The following is a 25784-nucleotide window of genomic DNA, read 5'->3' on the forward strand; positions in this document are numbered from 1 at the left end:
CATCATCACACTAACACAACTCTACAACCATGCAACAGACTGCACACTAACATAATCAAACATACCTAAGCAAGTAACAATAGACGCATATATACCAACTTCATACTGATATGTTATTTCTTTTTTTCTTTTCAAAAAATATTTTGGAAGTTTTTTTGTTTTTTAAATACATTTTGTCTTTTTACATTTTCTATTTATCTCAAAGCTACCGTTAAAACAAGGCGTTTAGTGATATTTAACCCAGTAATTTTTTACAGTCTTTTTTTATTTTTATTTTTTTTTCCCTTTAAAAAAAAAAATATTGTGAAAAGTTACTGAATTACAAAGTCAGAGGCAGGTTCAGCCAGGCGGGCGCAGGACGATCGCTTTTAACAACAACAACAACAACAACAACAAGGTGACGCTGCAGGACGTCAGAGAGACAAGATGGCTGAATTAACAAACGGGAAAGTTAAAGAAGAAATCTCATCGAAGTGCTCCAAACACTGGAATATCAGAATATCTGTGAATATCGGCTACGTATAAACTGGTGCTGTCAGTTAAACGCGTTATTAACGGAGTAAACGCAAACCCATTTTAACAGCGTCAATTTTTTTTATCGTGAGATTAATGTTCTTTTTGGCCTAGCAAACTTTGTAGTTTTTTTCACATGCTGTTGCAACAACTAGTAACGTTAGAAAAACCACACCACACCGGATCTAGCGGCCGATCAGACCGGCCCTCGCGGCCTAGAAACACTACCAGCACACCGGGAAAAGTCCAGACTCCCCCGATTGCCACTCCGCCTCGGCATGAGCTGCATCTCATGCCCCTTATTTGATAGCTCCTCGACTCCTCGGCTGAACCGGAAGTTGTTCTGTCCCTCCCCCGTGAAGGCCGTCTCAAAGCTCTTATTTCTGCCCAGAGGACCGAGGAGGGATCACCGAGGAGCTATAGGCGAGGAGACACGAGAGCAGCCTTCCTGGAAGCTGTGCAGCTGAAGGAGTTGCTAACTCCGCCCAAACAGCTGACGAATTAATGTGACGCTCCAGAGGAAAGGACGTCTCATCCCTCTAAAACACATTTGCTCGTTGCTTCTCTCCTCCCATGATTTCCTCGCGTCTCTCCCGTGCCTCCTCGGTGGGGGGGGACTAAGACGCGAGAGGAAGGGAGGCAGGCGGAGGAGTCGGGGATGCAATTGAAGGGCCATGGGGTGCACCTTATACCTCCAAGAGCAGAAAGGCAAAGCAGTTACAGTACAGGTTGGGGTTTGAGCCAGAAGTGACTCATGAAACTCTCTGTTCTGTCTCTCGATTTTCGGTTACTAAACCCTCCAGTTTCACAGAAAAAAAAAATCTCTGAATGCAACATGTTAGCGTGACGTTTCACTTTGCCAAAATGTCACAAAACGCTTGCATTCAAACGTAAATGTCTTGATGCAAACTGCTGGTATTAGTTTCTACTACGGCAAGAAATGAAATAACTTTTGTTTCTCTCCATTTAAAAAACTGGAAACAAAAAGGTTTAGATGTTTTATATTTAAAAGTTTTTAAAAGGCCGATATTGAAGCATCAGAGGCAGAGATCTCCTAACTTTGAGTCACGTCTATGGGTCAAACTCCAAAAACCGTGGATCCTACATTTCCCATAATGCAACTTGACATAATCTAGAATCCCAGCCTGGCAAAGAGTCACGTCTTTCAAATTCCACAGCCCTAGTTTTTAACAGATTTTCTGATATAAATAAATGTGTCGTCTACATACAACTGTGAGTTGTACTCCACATCATTAGTACGTGAATGTCCCTTTAATTGACCTGTTCTCTTGTGGCGGTTGTGAAAATGCATCCTGGGAAACGTAGGAAGTAGCAACTTGCGCTGTCTTGAGTAAAAATAAACAAAGCAAGATAAAAGAGTGACCAAAACAACTGCAGATTAGAGCTGCAACGATTAATCGAAGAATCCATTCGAGTAATTTTTTTATGGGAAAGAAAGTTCTCTGATTCCAGCTTCTTAAATGGAAATATTTTGTAGTTTCTTCTAGTTTTTCATCATTTTTGATCTCCTCCCATGACTGATCGGACCTTTTATAGACAAAACGACTAATCGAGAAAATAATCGACAGTGAAAATAATCCTTAGTTTCAGCCCTTCCACAGATTGCTGACTATAACAGCGTCGGGCTAATCGAGGGGATTTTTCCTTTAAAGTTTTGACTCATTGTTTTCATAACTTTCCTGCTGAAGACTGGCGCGCACCACGTCACTACCGGCAACTTTCTGTGGGCAACACTATCACAACTCTGCTGCACTGATTAAATGGCACCGTTGTGCTGCTGCGGCACTGTTCATGTTCAAGTGATTCGGGATCTGAAATGTCTCCCCGATGTGTCCGGTCAAGTTGCCCCAAAAAGTCGCAACACAGCTAAGAGGCCGTGACATCACAGCCAGCGTCCTGCCACGCTGTGAACCTGCCGCTGAGTAAAGTGACCTACAGCATTGATTCTACACATTAAAGTTGTCCATGAAGATCAAGTAAAGAAATATATATATATATAGAGAGAGAGAGAGAGAGAGAGAGAGAGAGAGAGAGAGAGAGAGAGAGAGAGAGAGAAATGGAGGACAACATCGTGAAATCTCTTCCTCTCTGTGATTGGACGCAAATTGGTCCAGCAGAGGGAGAGTAAAACAAGGATTATAGGAGGAGGACAGGTTTGGGGGACACATGATGATGATGACAAATCTTATCTTTTCAACATCAATATGAAGGAGGATGGATGGATGGATGAAGGGGGGAACAGGAATGGGAAGGAGAAAGAGAGGACAACACTGTGAAATCTCTTCCTCTCTGTGATTGGACGCAAACTGGTCCAGCGGCGGGAGAATAATACAAAGGTGATAGGAGGAGGACATGTCGGGGGCCACATGATGATAACATCATCATATAACATCAATGTGAAGGAGGATGGATGGATGGATGGATGGAGGAAAAGAAGGAAGAGGGGAAACTTGGCACCCACTGGCCACATGAGCTGATAAAATAAAATAAAAATCACCAGCCACTTTCCCTATGTCACCGTCCAATCAGATGTGAGAACAGATCGGGGCGTGACCAATGGCTGAAGACATGTTGCTGGTGTGGATTTCTTGTGGTGGCCAATGTCAGTTTCCCATAATGCTTACAGGTTGGAGGATGAAGATGAAGATGATGATGATGATGATGATGAAGGTGATCCGGACGCCTCAGTAGTTGAGGTGTCTCTGGCTGGGCTGGTGCAGGTGCTTGGTGCTGGCCTTCGGGGGGCGCAGCAGGTTGAGGCGTCGCAGGGCGTTGCGGGACAGCGGTTGGGTGCGTTGGGTGGCGTTACCCGAGCGCTGCTGCAGGAGGCCGGCGCGGGCGGAGAGCGCCGCAACGTAGCAGGCTGAGTGGAGGTTGGAGCGACGCTGGACCACCGCAACCTCCGGCCTGCAGGGGGAGACAGAGACGGAAGGAGAGGAGTGTTAGATGGAGCTGGGAGGATTACTGAGTACTTAGTGCTGAATTGACTGACAGAAAATATACAACTACTTAAAGCTAGTCGATTACTTGTTCAAGTAACTTATCAAGAAAAGAATTCAAATATTAAAAGGTAGTTTGTTTTTTTTTAAAAACCTGGACCCTTTTATCCCATGCAGTGTTGTCTAAGTGACTAACATGAACAATAATCTTTGAAACTGGTCCAGTATTGAGCTACAACGCTGTAACCGGAAGCCGCAAACCTGGCTGCAATGTAACCCTATAGGAAAAATGTTCACCGCCAGTTTTCCGTCCACTAAAAGTTCTGTTTTTGCCGCTGACAGGCTGTCTGACAGCGTTATGTAAAGGATCCCTACAGAGACTTTTGTTAAAGAGAAAGATCCGTTTGTTTAACATGAAACAACCCCGATAATCACCATCGCCAGACCCACCAGACTCCATGTAAACAATCAGGACTTTTAGCGTGTATAGAGCCAGCATATCTCCACATGTAAACCAGAACAGTGGTGATTGTTGGAACAGTGGAAAGACGAACCAAGACGGCTTTTGATGGTTTTATTTTTGTTTCTGTCGACTTTGTATGAAGTGTGTTTTACGATGATTAGGGTTGGGTACCTTTCACATCTGAACCAATATCAGTACCGATACCGGTACCTGAAATTCCGTTCCCGGTACCCAACTGTACTTTTTTTGGTACGTTCCCTCTATAAATTACAAAAAAAAATATTTCAGTTGTAAAAATAATTCAAAACCTATTTATCCCATTTACTTAGAACATTATGTTATTTATTTAGAATATTTTACACTGACAGAAATTAAATAGAAATAAAAATAAAACCCCTCCCTCTCTCCTCCCAAACCCCTCCCTACAACCTATTTTATTCTTGTATTTGTATATTATTCTATTTTAGCCTATTTTATTTTCATCATGACCGTTTAAATTGCTCTTTAGTGTTTCATGTAAAGCACTTTGAGTTGCTGAAAGGTGTGTTGTATATTTAGTTGCAGCCTGTGCATTGTATTAACATAAGACGTGACATATGTAAGTATATGATTGGAGTAGGGAACTGACCAATCGATGCCTTTTATCTGGCATAACTCCAAAAAAGGACTCTTCTGTCTTGGGGGGCCCTCTGCTCATGTTAACAGTTTCCAGATGTTTTCAATACAAGTGGGGTAAAGTTCATGCATCTCCTTATACCAAATCTTAAGTCAAAGTTTATAGAAAGTTATAGAACGTTCATATACTACAGGTGCTGTAGAAATAAAAGTGACCTTGCCTTACAACCTCAGCCTGTCAGTCAGTCCCCAGGGCATAGGAACAACTGTCTCACAGGAAGTGTAACGTCAACAGCACGGCGACTGCTTTCGGCTCGCCATTAATATCATATGACAGTGAAAGGTGTCTGCGTGAAGTTTTTGAAAAACTGTAACCACACTTGAAACCGCTTTATCGGCATTGTCATGACTCACGGGGAGTTCAACAAAACTGCAGAGCCGATGTAGTTTGCTCCGTCCACACTTCTGCGTGCGTGCGTGCGTGTGTGTGTGGCTGAGCTCCGCTCTCTGTCAACATGCAGAGAGGACAGATAAGCTTGTGCTTACGCGCTCTCAGGTACCGAAATTTGGCACCGTTTGATTTTCCGTGAACCAATACTCGGTAATACCGACGTGACTCGGTCGGTACCGGTAAAAGTACAGGGTTCGGTACCCAACCCTAACGATGATAAAATAACTGTTTATTTAAATGGAGTCTGGTCAGTGCCAAAAACAGCATTTTTAGTTGACGGAAATTGAAGTTGTGCAATTGCGGTGTTATTGCGGATTGTTTCTTGCTTAATACTGGACCAATTTCAAAGATTGTTGTTGTTATCAGTCCACCATGGGGAAATAGTCCAACGTTACCCTTTGAGTAAAGACATTTAATTCATAATGTGTTCATTACCTGTGACGAGGGCCGTCCAGAGTGCGTCTGCCCTTCTCCTTCCCAGCGGAGGGTGTCAGGGCGGCGGGCGCGTCTTCAGGCAACAAGCCCAGTTCCAGGTCGAGGGAGCGCGGCAGGGTGTCGAGGGTCAGCCTGGGGGTGCTGTGGTGGGCGTAGACGGACATGCTGGGGTGCTCGATCAGCAGGTTCTCCAGAGGGCTGGTCTCCAGGAGGCCGGGCTGGCTGCCGCGGCCGGTGAAGCAGGGCGGCGGCGTGACGAACCAGCTCTCCTCCAGAGAGCCAGCATCCAGACGGAGGAAGCCGCTATCCCCTTCTTCCCCGTTGTCCTCTTCGTCCTCCTCCTCTGCCCCGCCGTCCGGGTCGGTGTCAGCTGTGGAGTTGAGGGAGATGCAGGAGGCGTAGCGGATGGCGGGGCTGGCCATGGGGGAGGGGACCATCACCATGGCTTCCTCGTCCTCTTCCTCCTCAGGACCAACGGTGGATCCAGAGCGGCCGTCACCACACTGAGCGGAGCAGGCTTCAGCTGCAGAGACAGAGAGAGAAAAGAGTTCATGGTATGAGCCATTATAACAGGTTTTTTTTACTTTCTTTTTACTTTTCTTTTTTCCATCACCCTGGGACTGAGGCGACAGCTCCACTGCTACGTTTTGGATTAAAAACGAATATTCTTTTGTATAGGTTTCCGCCTTGCGTCTACACTACTCCGGTGTTACCGAGACATTTGGAAACACTGCGGCCCCTGTATTGACAGTCAGTCATAACAGAAAAAACTACCTTAAAAGTAGATATTTTATCAGGGCTAAATGACATAGTATCAGATCGGTGCATTGACTTGTACCTGCCGATAACGATACCAACCTTTTAGGCTGGCATTGGAGGCATTTCCGATACTGCTATCGCTATTGGAACAACTCTAGTAGTAGGCTAGTATTACTCCATTATAAAATATCTTGACTGTTAAATGTCTTTCAACAGACTATTTACTTGACCAGCTGCTGTTCTGCTGATGGAGGTGAAACTCCAGTGTAATACATTCAGTGGTCCAGCAGGCGGCACTGTGACCAGCAGCAGTCACATGTAAACAATCATTTTCTGGATGCAGAGAGCACAGGGAGGCAAGCTGACAGCTCAGCATCATGTCCAACTGAAACCACAGCCTGCACGCGCATGCCAGTACTGCTGTACCAATATCTAAAATGTAAAGACCTATATTGATCTAATGTAAGGTATCACAAAATCAAAACTATCAGTGTAAACATAAATTGGATTTGATAAAAGGTGTTTTTCTTTGTTGCTGTGTGTGTGTGTGTGTGTGTGTGTGTGCGCGCGTAAACACGGCTGTTAACCCCGTCTCTCTCTAACACAGCTGCTTCATCTGCTCACCAGATCCTTCCACTCCCTTTTTTATTTTTTGCAAGAAAGCTGCAGCACTGTACATTTGCTCACATGTAAATCATCGCTTAGAGTAAAATGTGCCGACATCCTGCGCCGCTGCGCATGCAACACTGATATTTGCGTGCCAAAAATCAGCTTGTAATGATTTACAGAGACGCAGGAAGTTATGAGAGGAAACGCGATCTCAAGCTGGCAGACTGGAAACTAAAAATAACTCTTCTCCATTCGATTTGACCTGCTGTTTTTCTCCAGACAACAAATAATAACTCATTTTCATTGCTTAACCCCCAGTGCCTACATTGGTATTTTTGCCTATTGTGATTTCTCTATGTCATTTCTTAGAGGATCTTCAAATGCTTCATATCCCTAAAAAAATATATATATATATATATATATATATATATATATATATATATAACTACACTTTATATACATACATATATATATATATATATACATACATACATATATATAAAGAAATGTGTTTTCATAAAATTTTACTATTTAAACAAAAATATTATATATTGATGCAAAGGATTTCTAAATGTGGAAACATGAACTAAATATTTCTTAACACTCCAGAAGTTATTCGAACTATGTACGTTTTTTTTGGGGATTTTGAGATATGCTAATTTTTATGAGCAGAGTGTTATGGCGTTTTGACAGTTTCATTTGCAATAGAAATCACGGCACGCTAGCAAGCGGAAACCGTTACGCTGATGAAGAGAAGCCTTAGAATGAACGCTCTAGCTGTTCTGGTATTTTAGATTGATTTATACAGGAACATGTAAACGACGATCTCCCGCGGACCGACCTTTCTCCAGTGGTGGAATGTAACTGAGTACATTTACTCAAGTACTGTACTTAAGTACAAATGTTGAGGTACTTTAATGAGTCTTTTCTTTTCATGCCACTTTCTCCTTCTACTCTGCTACATTTCAGAGAGAGCTATTGTACTTTATACTCCACTACATTCATCCGACAGCTTTAGTTACTAGAAGAGTTGGGTATTGTTTGGGTTTTTTCCGATACCGGTGCTAAAACGATACTTTTAAAACGGTGCCGGTATATAGGGAATAGGGTATTTTACAATAACTTTGAATGCACCACGAGGCTTACTAGTTTCAAGTGAACGCACCGTCTGTGTTGTTTTTCCAACAACGGCAGCTGCAGACTGCTTAACGTCCCGCTGTTGGAATCCTCTCCAGTGAAATACAGTCACACTTTACACCGTTTAGCCGTCAGAATTTTAACCGTGTTTAATCCAGCTGCTAGCTAACGGTAGGCTAACGTTACCTGCTGCCAAGTGTAGTGTTAACTAGCGTCACATGCAGCGATGCTCCTGTTGCCTCCAACGTCTGTTTCAGAGCATCAGAGAGCAGCGCAAAAGGCATTTAATTGCCACCGAAATCCACGTTGCAATTCGGTCCGGTAGATACCGGTTGTTTAGGCACTGGTGCCGTATTAGCACCGGGTTTCGGTACCCAACCCTAGTTACTAGTTACTTTACACATTAAGATTCCTGCACACAAAACACATGTAGTTTATAAAATCTGATGTTTGATTCTAAATGAACATAGCCAACAATAGAACGGCTATAATAATATATAATAATAATACTTTAACTACATTTTCTGATGATACTTACACACTTTTACTGAAGTAACATTTCCAATGCAGGACCTTTAGAATACTTGTAATTTGTACAGTGTGGTATTAGTACTTTAACTGAAGTAAAGGATCTGAATACTTCTTCCACCACTGGATATGTTGAACTACCAGCTATCCAGTGTTTATTCTCTTCATCCTGAATAAATGTTTAAAGTCCTGCTGCAGTCCTGGATGAGAGCTGTGACAGTCTTACTGAACTTCTGCTTCTCGCACATCTTGATTAATGCTGTTGTAACTTCCTGTTTGTTCTGACATGAGTCAGCATGATGTACGGAAAAGACGATAACAATGTGTCGCAGCGTTTTTATTCAACATAATGAAACAGAACTTCTTCTAACTTCTAGATAGATTAAACACTTTACATTAAATGCTGAAGAAAAACAAGTGATGCTGTGCCTCCATTTTGGCTGGCATGATAGACCATTAAACACACAACTGTCTGGATCCTTTACACTTTCTAAAATGGGAGGATTTTTGACTTTTACATTTTCCTGATTACATACTTTTACGTTTTTAAGTAAAGGATCTGAATACGTCTTCCGCCACTGCCGTTCTCTGAGAGTTAAACTCACAAACACACAGCTGTAGGAGTGAACTAACAAAAGGGAACTCATTGCCCTCATCAAATGAGCCGTGTGCTCTCACTGTTTACAGTAATTAACTCGCGTGTTGCTGTTCATGAGAGCCAGAGTTTTGGAGCTCATTTCCACTTGGACATGAACTCCCAGGAGTTCACAGAGGAATCCTTGTTTATCCGCAACAGCACGTCTGAGAGGCTGCCGAGTGCTGACTCAGCGCCTGCCAGCTGATCCGCTGCACACTTTATCCTCTAAACGCTCGCTGTCCGATGCCATCAGCAGCTGATCTCTTCCTCAAGAGTCTGCAGGGACCTGCGGAGGTTCAGGTGCGGGGTATCAGCGGAACAACAGGTGTCCACAGCAGCAGTGTGGTTGTGTCGTTAGCGAGGACCAGCGGCGTTTTGGAGACATTGGCAGGCTGTGTGTCGGGTTAGTGAGGTCAGGGTGGATTATCAACGAACCGGCTGACCTTCTACGAAACATGCAGGCTCAGAGTCTGCAAGGTTTCAGTCCACACGGGCAGCTGACTTCACCTTCAACCAGACTTTCAGGGCCCATTCAGACTCGAAAAGGCGATCCTGCGATTTGACGCGGGGTGGTGCGGCGGTGGGAGTGTCACTGAAACGGCCCATTTGTGTGACGTCCTGTTGTGTTCTTACAACAACATTCTTACATCTCAACATTTCCGAGTGCACTTGAAGGCAGCTTCATTTCCCGTAGAAAGGGCCTCAAAACACTCTGGCTGTGTCTCAAACCGCCTACTTGCACACTTCAAACACTTAGTTTTAAGTATATGTGTATATATAGTATATAGTGCAGATAACGTGCACTGAAAGTACCCGGATGACCCCCTAAAAAAGGTCAAAAAGTTCAGTGTGGAACGATGGACACTACGCGCACTAAACAGGCGCCATCTTGACAACAAAGAGGAAAGGGGAGGGACCAGGGACGTCGACCGGCAGCTGATTGGACAAACGTGTCACGTGGTCTGGCTTCTCCCGGATTTCACAACCGGGCATAATGGCGGCTCGTTCAGAATACGATCTCGTATTTTACAAAAATAGTTCACCGAAACGTGTTTCTGAAAACATTTTAAGCGAGAAATAGGCCGTGCATTTGCTGAATCTGTCTGTTTTTTTGATCGACAAAGGTCAGTTTAAAAGATTTTCGTCAGATTTTGAGAGGCGGCGAGCCGAGCCGACCGCTCGTCATTTCCGGTAAGTGTTTTAACATAAGTGTTCCTTTTGGGACAATACTAACCATCCAAAGTGGGCACTACGGCAGTAAGTGGTCAGTGCACATTAGCGGTGGACTGACAAGTCTGATGGTTACATGACTGGCCGCCACTGCGTGACATCGGGTGCGTTTCAGCAAGTTGAATCTGCCCCCCCCACACCGCCGCAGCCTAAACACCCTACCCGTATTTTTTTATAGATTCTTTTTTGGCATTTTTAGGCCTTTATTGTTGATAGGACAACTTAGTCTTGAAAGGCGAGAGAGAGGGGGAATGACATGCAGCAAAGGGCCGCAGGTTGGAACCGAACCCGCGCCTGCTGCATATGGGCGCGCGTTCTACCAGGTGAGCTACCCAGGCGCCCCCACTACCCCTATTTGAGATGAATGGAAAGACCTGCGAAAGAGTTTTCGCTGCACAAGTCACAAATCAGCCGTTCCACCCAATTGGCAGCATGCAAGCTGAGATTTCTAACATTAGATCATTTTAACTCAATCATTTTGACACTTTTGCACTGTGCATGCAGTTTCACACGTGTGCAGCTGGTGTGCACGGTCATATTCATACATTCTGGGCTGCATGCAGATGTCTGCAAAATGGCTCAGTTTCATTTTAAGGCTGGGTTTCATGAGAAACTTGCATTTTAGTGCTGATGCCTATGTTTCAGTACTGTTAAAAAAAATCTAAATGTGTAATTTTCTTCTTTTTTTTTCCAGTGAACAAGAAGGCCAAAGCTCTCAAATGTTAAATCTTGTCTGAACACACGCAGCCATACGAGAACTTTCACAACATAAAATAGTCTATTGGCAACAACAACAAATATTTAGACCATAAACCATCACATCAAAGAAAAATATTTTTTGTGGAAAAAAGTCAAACTTCTCTGGTTCCAGCTTGTTAAATGTGAATATCTTCTAGTTTCTTCTCTCCTCTGTGACAGTGAACTGAATATCTTTGAGTTGGGGACAAAACAAGACATTTGAGGCTTTTTGGGAAACACTGATCCACTTTTTCACCAAGACCGAACAACTAATCCATTCGTCCAGGAAATAATCAACAGATTAAACGACAATGAAAATAATCGTTAGTTGCAGCCCTAATGCAGAGCTCAGCCAGACGTCATGAACAGTCTGTAACTTTATGATGCACCTGGGGAGAAACCCGACCCTGTATCCAGGTGTGTGATGGAGCGGGTTTATTTGGGGGGGGGGATGTTGGAGGCTGCTCTGTGCCCATACATGTCCACCTCCACAGGCCCAGAATGGGAGCTCCAGCTCCAGCAGGATCTATTTTTACCTCCTCTGGTTCCCCAGGAGCTTTTGTTTGGCGCGTTCACAGGTTGACTACCATATACTGCCCGATGCCCCCCCCTGCCTGAGGCGGGCCAGCCGGCCTCTGCCTCCCCCCCGCCCGAAATATTCACACGGCCATGGAATCTGAGACAGGTCAAGTCAAGTCAGGACGGCGACGGGTGAACCAAACCAAAGCTGTCTGGAAGTCACTGCTGCGTGTCATGTTTCTGTATACAGTGTGTGTGTGTGTGTGTGTGTGTGTGTGTGTGTGTGTGTGTGTGTGTGTGTGTGTGCCAGTACTGCTGTACCAATATCTAAAATGTAAAGACCAATATTGATCTAATGTACGGTATCACAAAATCAAAAATATCAGTCCAAACATAAATTGGATTTGATAAAAGGTGTTTTTCTTTGTTGCTGTAAGTGTGTGTGTGTGTGTGTGTGTGTGTCTGTGTGCGTGTGTGTCAGTATGTTTTGACGGAGATCTTTTTTTTGATGTCAGACGGCTCAGGAAACTTGGCTCGACTTTGACCAGCCATTAAAAAAACAGGCTCAAGTTATACAGTATCTCTCTAACGGACCGGGAGCATGTTGGTTTATTTTCTCTCCGTGTAGAAACTGTACTCTGCCTCAAGTTTGGGAAAAGCTAGCTGAAAAGCAGATGTTGAGTGTTTAAACCGATCTTGTGGTCTGGGTTTTGCTTACTCTTCCTGAACTGAACAGATTTCATTTGGTTTGTTTTTTTGCACAAATTTGAGGTTGATTAATCTGTAGATTATTATATCCAGCTAATTTAAATATCTCACGGTACTGTATTGTGTCAACAGTTAACGTCATTTAATATTGAACGTGGCCTTTTTCTTTTGCGGGGTGCAAATGTTCCACCAAAACAAGTTCCTTCATGAGACTATTCAGCAGAGCCACCGTCGCTGCGTCCGGAGCTTAGCGCCCCCCCCCCACCCCGAGATGATAGTGATTGGCCAGACCGTCCTCCACAGCGCTGTGAAGTTAGGTCTGGCTATGTGAGACTAATTTCAACTGGAACTGCAGATTTCTCTGGGTTTAACACAGCAGGTAAGCACGTGTGAGTGCGGCGATTCTCACCCAGGTAGTTGACCAGGATCCAGTCTTCATCATCGTCCTCCTCTTCCTCCTGGCCGTCTCCAGGCCCGCTGCATCGACTCAGCTCCTCCGCGTCGTCCCCGAACAGAGCGCTGGCGAACCTCTGGAACATCCCTGGACGTCCCGCGACGGCGTGAGGCTGAGGGAGGGGCTGGGGGGAGGCGCGCGGCTCGGGGCGACGGCGGAGAGGCGTGGCACGCACTTTGGTCATCAGCTGCGGGGTTCACGGCTGGGGGAAGGCGTCGGAAAGGTGCTAAAGTGCATCAATAAGGTGTGGTCATGGATCATCTGCGGGACAGCAGACACTGGCTGGACATCGCTCAACGGGTCGCTGTGACGAGTGCAAAAAAGTACAAAACAAGCTCTGAGAGGACGAAAAGAAAGAGAGAGAGAGATTTAATCAATAACACTAAAGACTTTGAGTTTTAAAACACATTTTAAGACACATTTACTTTCCAAAAGCTGTTGATAATGTATTTTTGAAAAGTACAGTGCTAAGCATAAGTGAATACACCCATGCTAAAATTAACTAAAAAAAAGGAACAAAAAAATGTATCTTAATGCCTTAATTTAAAAAAAAGAAGAAAAAAAAAAGAGGAAAAATCCAACCTTTAAGGACACCAATTTTCTTTGTGAATGAATAATGTATTGTAAATAAATAAATGTTCTTCCTTGAAATACAGGGGGCATAAGTAAGTACACCCCTATGTTAAATTCCCATAGAGGCAGGCAGATTATTATTTTTAAAGGCCAGTTATTTCATGGATCCAGGATACTATGCATTCTGATAAAGTTCCCTTGGGCTTTGGAATTAAAATAGCCCCCCCCATCATCACATCCCCTTCACTATACCTAGAGACTGGCATGGGGTACTTTCCATAAGATCATCTCTCAATGCAAATATAACCAGCTATTCAGCTAATTAGGTTTTTTGTGACTTTAAGCTGTATTAACTAAGATGTTGGCCACTTTTGGGCAGCAAAACAAGCTGAAAAATAAATAAATAATCTTTTTATGAAACAATCTGATCTCGATTGCTTTGTGGTTTGTATCCTATCAACCTGCTGGCTGGACCTCTGGGAGTTGATTCTGAAAGCAGTTACGAGATCGAGATACGAGTTTAAGGAGACACACATTTACACGTATAAACATTTTCTAACAGTCGCTCCATTCACTGCAATGACACAAGAGTAGAAAGATAAGATAAGAGAAGGGAGGATTGGTTCAAGGTGGGTTCACGCAGATACATCTTCAGGACGGAAAACAGTGTTTGTTGTTTATGATACAAATTAAAACAGATGAGAGAGGCTTTGCTCAGCATTTTTTTTTTTTTTTTTTACAGAATAAAAACAGATTCACAACAATCTCACAGAGCATCACCTTATGAAGTCTGTAAAATCCAGCAGTTGTCTTTATTTTTGTGTCCACCTTTTTTTTTTTTAACTCTCCCCTTATGCCGTGGATTCAGAGTACCTCGGTTCAAGAGTAACAGGAGTAAAAACTCCTTTGTTCCCTGTGCAATAACTCGGCTCATTAGAGATTATACCTGATACCGGTATCAACATCCAGACCTAACATATCGGGCTGTAATCGCTGAGGCAGGATGAATTTCCTGTCAGACCTGATGGAGGAGAGCAGCAGCTGCAGTTTGGAGCAGAGAGAAGCTGTCCTGTCTGTGTTTGACTCAACAGTAAATAAAGAGATGTGCTGTGTGCAGACACAGCTGGCTGGCAGCCGCTCCGCTGCTCTCAGTTCTCTCTTTCATGGCAGGAACGCGTTAGTGGACAGAATAAGAAGTGATCAGTGTCACTGTCTCCCTGCAGCTGCTGTATAAAAAGGGAAGGAGGCTCCCTTTGGCACAATATCACTGGGTTAAAGCCAAGGGTGCAGTTACCGCCGGTGGCCTTTCACCCTCCCCCCTATTGCAATAATAATACCAATTTAGATGGTTTAATAACTTAAAACAATACAAAATAAAAGCGTTTGCTTCTTTTTGCAAGAAGACGTTTCAAATACACAGTATAAAAACGTAAGAATTCTCTGATGTCAGCTTGTTAAATTGTATTTTTTTTTCTAGTTTCTTCTCTCCTCTGGGACAGTAAACTGAATATATTTGAGTTGCTGACAAAATGTGACATTTGAGGACGTCATCTTGGTTTTTTTGGGAAACACTAATCCACATTTGTTACCACTTTATGACAACTAATCCATAAATCGAGAAAATTAATGACAATAAAAATTTTTTTTAAAATCGTTAGTTGCAGCCCTAGGTACTCGAAAGGCGCTTATAAATAATTGTTACAATTTGGGGAAAAACAAATGTCGGATTATTTCCACCAGCACCTGAACGCACACTAGATTCGAAGTGACCCGGCTGTGGTGCGTTTTAACGCTCGCGTATCGAAGGTAACAGCTAGCAAGCTAACAACAAGTTAAGCTCTAACAACGGTTGCCAAGGAAGGAGTAGCAGCAGCAGAGTTCCATGGCTTCAACCACAGCCTGTCACGTCACAGAGGCCTTTCCTTTTCTCCAGCCTTTATCTTTCTCTAAAGAAATTTGAATTTGAGAGAGCGAGAGCGTTGTTCGTCTTGCAGAACAAAAGTCGAAACCCGCCTCTGTAAACATCGAGATACTGTTTAAACTGAAGGACTGTCACAGGCGCAACAACAGCAGGCGGATAATCTGCTGCACCTGTTCCTCCTCCACCCTATCAGGACACCTAAATACTAAAATATGAATGTATCATCATCATAATAATCACGGAACACAAAGGAAAGCTCCTCTGGGTGTGGGTTTATATGCGACTAATGACGTTAAAGGGGTCATTGAGTCATAGCTGTGGCTTTTTGTTTAACTACACCGCAATTAATGCATCCATTACATCAGCCTATGTATCCATCCAAGTGGAAAAAAGACGGTTAAAATCCTTAAATCTGCAGGATTACACATTCACGAAGATAAAACCCACACATTATTTTTGGAAAACAATAGCTAAAGTCTTTTTTTTTTTCTCAAGCCGAAACAAACATGACAGTAATTTTGAATGTGGTAAATTGGATTATGAGGATTTTGATTTTACACGGCTGCAAAAGTAACGATTATTTCCATTCCAAAGTCTATAACATGACAGAAATACATGTATGTTAAGTCTTGTTTTTCCTCAAAATCCTATAATAATTAACTTGCAATGATAGAAAACAGGGTTAATAAGCAGTAAACTGAAATAGTTTAGGTTTTAGTTATTGTGATGACAGAAACAATTAAGGGCTGCAACTATAACGTTATTCCAATGTTGTTTCTTATTTTGTTATTTAATCGATTGTTTGGTTTAAAACAACAACAAAAAACATGATAAAATTGTGAAAAAATGAAAATCACAACAAGATGACATCTTCAAATGTATTGTGTTGCTCGACCAACGGTCCAAAAAGCCGACATGAGAAAAGACGCAAATTCTCACTTGGAAAAACCTCAAAATAGTGCACTTTGACATTTTTACTTGATTAATGACCAATTATCAAATTGGTTATCGATTGATTCTCCTGTCGAGGGACTAAGGAATTATTCGGCTAACTATTGTAGCGCTAATATGATTCACCAAGCTGTCCGAGAGACAAATAAAAACCAAACAAAGTCCAATAGCAATCTAGGGCAGCAGCCTGTCTGTCGGACGGTTTTGTTGGTTACAAAAGAGAAGGGGAGGGAGGCTGTAACTCTACACCAGCTTGGCAAGACCGCAGCTTGTTAAACTTTTATCTCCTGTAATATACTGCCAAGTGCGAACATATTTCCCGGAATGCACAAAGAACTTCCCCTAGTTTAGCTAGCTAGTCGTGGAAAATCACGGAGTTCTGCAGAGCGAGAGTACCGCGAGCTACAGCATATAAACAGGCTAACATATTAAGCTAACGCTGCAGAGTAAGCCGAATAAAAATGCATCGTAAAGGTTGAAAAACGCAACGTAACTTCTTGATATGTATCTGTTTCTTAAAGTAGAAAGTGCCATTACTGTAATGTGGATGAAAAAGACCATTAGAGTGAGAATAAGAGGCACCGGAGTCCTTAACGGTCACCGAGAAGAAAACAAAGAACTCACCTGCAGGCAGAGAAAACGGTTGTAAACGCCAATGGTTGGTTAAAATCCTTAAAACTGAGGTAGACGCGTTACTTTTCGAAAAATAGAAAAACGTGAGGTTTCTTCGCGGAAGAAATAAAATATATAAAAAACGTTCATTTAAGGACTGCACATCGGGAGTCACAGTGCGGTTTTCTTTTTTTTCCCTTCAGTCCGTTTCCTCCCGACTGCTCCTTCTTTTGTTGTTGTTATGGAGCAACAACAGCTGATCGCAGTGACGTCGCCAAGGGCAGCCTATCGGAGGGGCCGGGCCTAGAGCGGCTCGGCCAATCACAAGAGGCGTTACAGGCTGTAACCCCCCCCTCCCCCTCCTTCCCCTGAGAAAGGCATGATTGGGCAAAGCTCTCCATGTTTGGGAGGAATAACAGGTCATAAAGTTGTTTTTTTTCCTCCAAAAAATAGACGCATATTGCATAAGCAGAACATCCTGGTTGAGCTGAAGGGTTTCCTGTTTTCTGGGTATCCACCCTGATGTCAACATTTAGTGGAACACTTATAAAGTTTGCATAATGGAGTCATACAATTTGTGCCCTTCCTGCATCAATATATGGTGCACATGTCTTTATTTATGTAAAGGAAATTATAATAGTTTTTTGGGGGGATTGTGACCCCCCCCCCCCATCCCCCCTGTAAATTACGCCTATGGGTTTGACCTCCTGTTTAAAAAAAGCACGTCTTGTTTATAGAGGATGAAGCTATGAGCACATATCTGGGTCAGTGGTGGGTTCAAAAGGCCCCTTCACAATCAAAAGGGTGACTTTAAAGCAGCGACACACCGGGCCGATAATCGGCCGTTGGACAGTCTGGCGAGGTCGGTGACTCGAGTCTGTTCGGTGTGTTCCGTTGGAGGAGCTGTCGGCCTTCATTTTGGCCGACCTGACTTGCTCAGTCGGAGACAGGGCAGTCGGGACTCACCCGGAAATGGCAAGCGGGATGAGCGTTACTAAGCCTCTCAAAATCTGACGAAAATCTTTTAAACTGACCGTTGTCGATCTGAAATGAAGACAGATTCAGCAACTTTTAGTACAATATAAGATCGTAATCTGAATGAGTCGCCAGTAATGGCTGGTTGAAAAATCCAGCAGCCAGACCCATGTGACGTGTTCGTCCAATCAGCTGCCGGTTTTCATTTTTTGGGCGACAATACAGATTAGCACCGCCTGCTGTTATGGAGATGTATTATGTCCCGTCCCTTCGGTGTGTTCTGAGGCACTTCTTTTGACCAACTCGGGGAGACTGATCAGTCCAACTGGCTTTTCTGCCAAGGGTCGGCCGTCTGGTTGGTGTGTAACTGCCTTTAGGGAACTCGGCCTTCAACCCCCCTCCCCAGCACTTTACCCCTCCCCCTCCCACTGGCCTCCATTCAATCCATAATCTGGAGCAAAGGCCATTAACTTCAGACAAAAGACCTCCAGGAAAATGCAGACTGCTGCAGATTTAAATCATGTCGGAGTGCATCTAAAAAAAATACAAAAAAATCATCCCTGTCACATTCCATAAAACTGTACAACAATTCACAGCTGTGTGTCATTACCTCGCACGTTACAATATTGCACTATGATGCTACTTACACACTGTTTGGAACATATTTAATGTTATACATATTTTATTTTGTTATATATACACTATGTATGTAGGTCTTGGAGTCTTTTCATTCCTCAAAGCATATTTTGTCAGTTGTTTTGGCAATTAATCTTTTAATTATTCATGACATTTATATACTGTAGCACTTTATCATAGACACTCAAAGCACTTCAGGCGGGGAGGACTACTCTCTAACACCGGGCCGGTGATTGCTATAGGCGAACTAGGCGATTGCCTAGGGCGTCAAAGGTGTTGGGGGCGCCGTGTCGCCCTTAGGTCTACTTCTCATTAATAATAGAATTAGAATGACATGCGAAATAAAACATGTTTATTAAACATGATCATCCTAGGGCGCCCCCTCAGCCACACGGAGCTCTGGAGCAGACCTGTGAGTCGCAGATCGTCCTCTCTCTGTAAAAATAGAGATGAGCAGCGGCACAGACCACGGAGCTGCTGCAGCGCGTCTTCCGTGGTCTGGGCAGCTTCAGGTTTATAATGGACGCGCTCTGCTGTCGACATGCTGATGCACATTTCGTAGTTTCGGTTTCCCACCTCTGATGTAGAGCAGCGTAACTTTGTCTCATTCAGAGACCAGAGTCTCAAACGGGGCTCTGAGTCTGTCAGACGGTCTGAGATCGACCGTATCAGCAGAGCAATCCCGTAATGCACAGCAGACTGTGGTGCAGGGGGATTATTTTCTGAAATGTTGTGATTTCATTCTTGTAATAGCCTATTATCACTTTATTTTTCTCAAAATATCAGGACTCCTCCAAATCTCAGAAAGGACAGATGAGATATATTTTGAATGTGCACAAAGTTTTGAACATGAGTAGAAATATTGCTCAAACACATCTGAAATATTACAGTCCAGGGGTTTATTAATTCATTAAAATGAATTCATGTATCATTGAGGTGAATTATTTGTGATTTAACACATTAAAGGAGGTTACTTCCTCAACAAAAGAAGAGGAGGGAGGAGTAAATGATGCTAGGCTAGATGTGTGCTGACTCAGATATAATTAGAAATGTTGATCCAAAGGAGAATAAATAGATGAAAGCGATACAGATTTCCTGAGAGCCTTACTGCTAAATATTCCATTATGTTTTTATATTTGGATTGTAATCTATGTTTCCCTTTACATAAAGATATTTCCAGCATAAATTGATTCAGAAAAATGTAGAAATAGGTGCATAAAAATTCACCTGAATGCAGGAAATGAAGTGTTTAATGTTCAAAATGTTCAGGGGGAGGACCCCCAGACCCCCCCCATCATAGGTCACCACGCACACAAATCTGGAAACAAAACACTGGCCTTTGGGTTGCCAGACCAGTTATGATTAGACCAAATGTTGGTGCCATCTAACTTACATGCAAGTAAAATGTACATACATTGGTACTCTATCGTACTGCGAGACTCCACACTCAGTCTCACCTAGGGCAACCAAAGGGATAGAGCCGGCCCTGCTCTAACACCACCATGTGTAGCACCCACCTGGGTGATGCACAGTAGCCTTATGACCACACATCAGCTCGGTAGAGAGGGAGGGGCAAATGTTTTTAGTGGTGGGAAAACCGGAGCACCCGTGGAAAACCCACGCAGACACGGGGAGAACATGCAAACTCCACACAGAACCCGGTACCTTCTTGCTGTGAGGCCACAGTGCTAACCATTGGGCCACCGTGCTGCTTTTGCTAACTTATTTATTATTTTTAGTATATTTCTTGCATTTTCTGTATGTGTGTGAGTGAATATGTGTGTATGTTCCTGTAACTTGCTGCTGTAACAGAGTAATTTCTATGTATCTATGTATGTATGTATGTATGTATGTATGTATATATGTATGTAGGTATGTATGTACTGTATGTATTTTATGTATGTATGTACGTACAGGTATGTATGTATGTATGTATTGTTGTAAACCTCTTCCTCGATCCTGAGGTCTTAGTCAACTATAGACCTACAGTTGAAACCAGATATTTACATACACTTCAGAAAAAAACACAAACACTTTTATTTCTTTACTGTCATACATTAAATCAGAGTAAACTTTTTCTGTTTTAGATCAATACATTTTAAAATATTTTTTGCATTTGTTAAATGTCAGAATCGAGCGAGGGAGAATTTTCATGTATTTTCTTTATCACTTTCATCAAAGTCAGAAGTATACATACACTTCTGCTTCCTTCCACAAGCTTTCTACAATAGTTTGCTGGACTTTTGGCCCACTCCTCTTGACAGAACTGGTGTAACTGGGTCAGGTTTGTAGGCCTTCTTGCTCACACTCGCCTTTTCAGTGCCGCCCACAAATGTTCTATGGGATTGAGATCAGGGCTTTGTGATGGCCACTCCAATACCTTGACTTTGTTGTCCTTAAGCCACTTTGTAACTAATTTGGAGGTATGCTTGGGGTCATTGTCCATTTGGAAGACCCATTTGCGCCCAAGCTTTAACTTCCTGGCTGATGTCTTCAGATGTTGCTTCAATACATCCACAAAATTTTCTTTTCTCATGATGCCATCTATTTTGTGAAGTGCACCAGTCCCTTCTGCAGCAAAGCAGCCCCACAACATTACACTACCAGCCCCATACTTCACAGTTGGGATGGTGTTCTGAGGCTTCAAAGCTTCGCCCTTTTTCCTCCAAATATACCGTTTATCGTTATGGCCGAACAGTTCAATTTTTGTTTCGTCAGACCACAGGACATGTCTCCAGAAATTAAGATTTTTGTCCCCATGTGCAGTTGCAAACTGTAGTCTGGCTTTTTTTATGGTGGTTTTGAAGTAATGGCTTTCTTCTCCCAGAGTAACCTTTTAGCTCATGGTGGTACAGGACTCGTTTTACTGTGGATAATGACACTGTCTTACCAGTTTCAGCTAGCATCTTCACAAGGTCTTTTGCTGTTGTCCTGGGATTGATTCGCACATTTCGCACCAAAAAAACGTTCCTCTCTGGGACTCAGAATCCGTCTCCTTCCTGAGCGGTATGATGGTTGTACATTCCCCTGTTTTTATACCTGCGTATTATTGTCTGAACAGATGAACGTGGGACCTTCAGGCATCTGGAAATTGCACCTAAGGATGAGCCACACTTGTGGAGGTCCACAATTCTTTTCCTGATGTCTTGGTTGATTTCTCTTGATTTTCCCATGATGTCAAAGAAAGACGCTCTGTGTTTGAGGTGTGCCTTTATATGCATCCACAGGTGTGCCACCAATTAACTCAAATGGAATCAATTAACCTATCAGAAGCTTCTTAAGCTCAGAATGGAATCATCTGGAGTTTTCTTTTTGTTTAAAGACACAATAAACTTAGTGTATGTACACTTCTGACTTTGATGAAAGTGATAAATAAAATACATCGATTCTCGATTCTGACATTTAACAAATGCAAAAAATATGTTAAAATGTATTGATCTAAAACAGAAAAAGTTTACTCTGATTTAATGTATGACAGTAAAGAAATAAAAGTTTTTGTGTGTTTTTCTGAAGTGTATGTAAATATCTGGTTTCAACTGTATATCTAACCTTCCCTTTCTCTCCAAGATCCTTGAGAAAGTAGTCGCTAATCAGTTATGTGACTTTTTACATAAGAATAGTCTATTTGAGGACTTTCAGTCAGGATTTAGAAAGCATCATAGCACAGAGACGGCACTGGTGAAAATTACTAACGACCTTCTAATTGCTGCTGACAAAGGACTTGTCTCCATACTTGTCTTATTAGATCTTAGTGCTGCATTCGACACTATTGACCATACCATCCTTTTACAGAGACTGGAGCATTTAGTTGGCATTAAAGGACTCGCACTACGCTGGTTTAAACCTCTCAAGCTCTTAGTTATGCGGTTATAGTTCTAGACTACCGGGGTACCTCCTTGGACACACTGAGCTTCTCTCTCCTCTCTCTTTCCATCTGTGTGTATTCGTGTCACAGAAATGCTTGTTACTAACATAGCTCCGGGGAGCTTATTCCCCGGAGTCCTTATGTTCTTTTCCCGCCCAGCATCATCATCTTGGATCATGATGGCACCTACATCATGGTGGCAGCTGTCGCCGTGGTCCTGCCCTACGTCCTGCTGTGCCCTATTACACCCTGCTACGCACTGCAATGCCCGGCTTCGACTTGCTATGTCCGGTCAACGCCCTGCCACGCCCTGCTGTGCTCTACGACACCATGAACTATTATAACTATTACAATATCTTTATTGTGACTATTACTACCACTGTTCATAAACCCCCAACCGGCACCGTCAGACACCGCCTACCAAGAGCCTGGGTCTGTCCGAGGTTTCTTCCTAAAAGGGAGTTTTTCCTCGCCACTGTCGCACTTACGCATTCATGCTTGCTCTTGGGGGAATCACTGGAATTGTTAGAAATTATAGAGTGTGGTCTAGACCGACTCTATCTGTAAAGTGTCCTGAGATAACTCCTGTTATGATTTGACACTATAAATAAAACTGAATTGAACTGAATTATGTATGTATGTATGTACGTATAGGTATGTATGTATGTACGTATGTACAGGTATGTATGTATGTATGTATAGGTATGTATGTATGTATGTATAGGTATGTATAGGTATGTACTGTATGTATGTATGTATGTATGTATGTATGTATGCATGCATGCATGCATGCATAGGTAGGTAGGTAGGTATGTATGTACAGGTATGTATGTATGTACTGTATGTATGCATGCATGTATAGGTAGGTATGTATGTACAGGTATGTATGTATGTATGTATGTATGTACTGTATGCATGTATAGGTAGGTAGGTATGTAAGTATGTACAGATATGTATGTGTATGTATGTATGTATGTATGTATAGGTAGGTAGGTATGTATGTATCTATGTATGTATCTATCTATCCATCCATCTATTATTAATATCTTCTCTGTTCTTTCTGGCAGACTATAAAGACGTTCTTCAAACTTCTTATTATATCTGAACCTGTTTTATCTCCTGAAACATAGTTATTATGAACATATTTTCCACAACATAAAAGGAACTGCTTCTAATCTTGTCGAGGAAATACACAAAGTTATGCAAACAGCTAACGCGTAAACGGACTAGCAAAATTAAGCTGCAGAGTAAGCCGACTGAAACGGCATCGTAAATAATAAACAACGCATCGTAACTTCTTAGTATCTGTCGGTCTTAAAAAGTAGAAAGTGTCTCTAATGTAATATGAGTGGAAACCATAATTAGCGTGAGAATAGAAGGCACCGGAGCGTCACATTATAAAGATATTCTTCAAACTTCTTAAACGTTTTTTATATCTAAACCTGTTGAGATGTTTCAAGATTTTCTACATTCTCAATCATCAAAACGGCCCGTTAAACTTTTATCTCCTGAAACATAAATTATGAAAATATTTTTCAGAATATTAAAGCAAACTTAAATGTAGTCGAGGACAACACAAAGTTTTGCAGACAGCTACAGTACACAGTTGAGCTAAATGTCTTGGATACTTCTGACATCTCAACTCCAGAGATAAACTGGGAATTGATCCTGAACTGCACAAAGTGTTTATCATTCCAGCTAACAAAACAGAAAAGAAACATCTATGTGAAAAGCACACACAGAAGCAGGACACTGGGACATTATGTTACTCTGCATTTTTCCATTCCCACATAACAAGGTCACACCTGTGCTGATCTGACACCACAGCTCTGATAAGAAGTCCTTTACCGCTCCCTTCCTGTTTTTTTTCCCCCTTTTCTTTCCACGCTGTCTGGCATCACAGCCGCTTCCCCTCCACTGTACTGTACTCTGACCTGCAGTCTCTCCGTACCTTTTCACGTTGGAATATTACACTAAATGGACAGAGAAAGCAAGTGAGGGAACAGAGACAATAAAAACAACTCCTCCAAACCATACAACCATAACTCTCTAAAGCGTGATTTATGGTTCTGCGGCGGCTCCACGCAGAGCTTTTGCCGTAGCCTACGTAAGTGGCCTGAAGTTTATAATTGTGCGTTGGTGTGTTTGTCGATCTCTTTAAGAGAATAGCAGGGCCGGCATGTGTGTGTGCAGTGGTGTAGTCTACTTTTTGGTAGTGAGTATACTGTCATTTTTTTCCCTCCCAGCATTGGACTTGCCCGTCCCAGAGCGACGCGTCCCAGAGCGACAACCCCATAGGTTTTTTGTAACGTTACAGCGTTAAAGCATCAGCCTCATCTGGCTCATTTTCTGTAGTTTCTGTAACGTCACGGAAATCCTTGAGTTTTCCTTGTGGGTATACTCTGTATACCTGCGTATCACGTAGACAACACCGCTGTGTGTGTGTGTGTGTGTGTGGTAGAGCGAGTGAGAGAGTGACGGTGATTATCTTCAGAGTAGTGACTCTAGGGTCATAGTGAGAGAAACAAAGTGTCTCCCCTGTTCTTTCTGACCACGGTGAAATCTGGAGCAGGAGGAGTTAACCCTCTCCTTGATTTCATGTTTATGGAGAAGGAGAACCAGGAAATGAATCGGGGGGGGGGGAATGCAACGCTACCAAGCCACGGCCGAGCGGCGTAAGTCGCCGCAACACGTAGTTAAATTTTTTGTAAAAAGATTGTGGTTAGGGTTAAGATTTTGCAAAAGGAATCTGTCGCGCTTATACTTCATCACCTTACTTCCTGCCTGTCTCCCGTCATAATTACTACGGCGGCTAGAGGACGCCGCCACTATAAACGTAAATATGAGTTGTAGTTGCTGCTTGAACAAAACGACCTATGTGAGCGTTTTTTTCCCCGGGGGAGGACAGTCTCTGCCTCTCGGGGGTCTCGTCAATCCAAACAATGACAAAAGACGCAGTTTTGTGACATGGTGAAGCAGCATGGGATCATGGGAGTTGCGGCCTTCATTGCAGTCAGCTTCTCCCGGTTAGGATTCCTTCAGTGTTCATCTTTCAAGGGGTTTTTATCCGTAAAACTCTGTAAAGTGTCTTTGAGTGTTCTAAAAAGTGTGATCTAGTTAGTTAGTTTGGGATTACAAGTTATCACCAGCCTATTTAACAGACATCTCCCGCTCTCGCATATACAAATATATACAAAAAAATATGAAATAAATGAGAAAAAAAAAAAAAATTATATTTAAAAAAAAAAAAAAAGTCCCAAACCGTATATACAAACAAATATCTACAAATCATCTCAGTTAAGAACTTTTTTCCTCTTCTCCAGGCTTTCTCAAGATATCTGGCTAATATAGATATAAACGAATATAATATAATGTGGATCATATCTGCTGAAGCAAACAAGGTGTTCAGTACTGTGTGTGTGTGTGTGTGTATATATGTGCCTGTGTGTGCGTGTTTGAAAGTCTCATGGACATAATGTCCTGTTTTGCCACCAT

General features: G+C 42.7%; 1 protein-coding gene across 2 annotated transcripts; it reads right to left on the reverse strand.

Annotated features, from left to right (window-relative positions):
- Positions 1-1525: 1525 nt before the first annotated feature.
- Positions 1526-17046, reverse strand: tp53inp1 (tumor protein p53 inducible nuclear protein 1). Of its 2 annotated transcripts, none has more exons than XM_078252026.1 (4): positions 16826-17046; positions 12712-13060; positions 5438-5960; positions 1526-3441 (listed from the first exon to the last, which is right to left on the reverse strand). In XM_078252026.1, the coding sequence occupies exons 2-4, from the start codon at positions 12938-12940 to the stop codon at positions 3219-3221; spliced, it is 975 nt and encodes a 324-aa protein (XP_078108152.1). In that variant the 5' UTR covers positions 12941-13060; positions 16826-17046; the 3' UTR covers positions 1526-3218. The 2 variants fall into 2 exon arrangements, with proteins under 2 accessions (XP_078108152.1, XP_078108151.1); XM_078252025.1 differs by having other exon boundaries at positions 12712-13093.
- Positions 17047-25784: the final 8738 nt, after the last annotated feature.

Source organism: Sander vitreus, chromosome 6 (genome assembly GCF_031162955.1).
Source record: "Sander vitreus isolate 19-12246 chromosome 6, sanVit1, whole genome shotgun sequence".
Lineage (NCBI taxonomy): Eukaryota > Metazoa > Chordata > Actinopteri > Perciformes > Percidae > Sander > Sander vitreus.

Coding starts and splice junctions, on each gene's coding strand:
- tp53inp1 (XM_078252026.1), bottom strand. CDS start 12,940: ATGACCAAAGTGCGTGCCACGCCTCTCCGCCGTCGCCCCGAGCCGCGC. Junction 5,961..12,711: donor GATCCTGGTCAACTACCTGG/GTGAGAATCGCC, acceptor CTGTCTCTGCAG/CTGAAGCCTGCTCCGCTCAG. Junction 3,442..5,437: donor CTGGACGGCCCTCGTCACAG/GTAATGAACACA, acceptor CTCCCCCTGCAG/GCCGGAGGTTGCGGTGGTCC.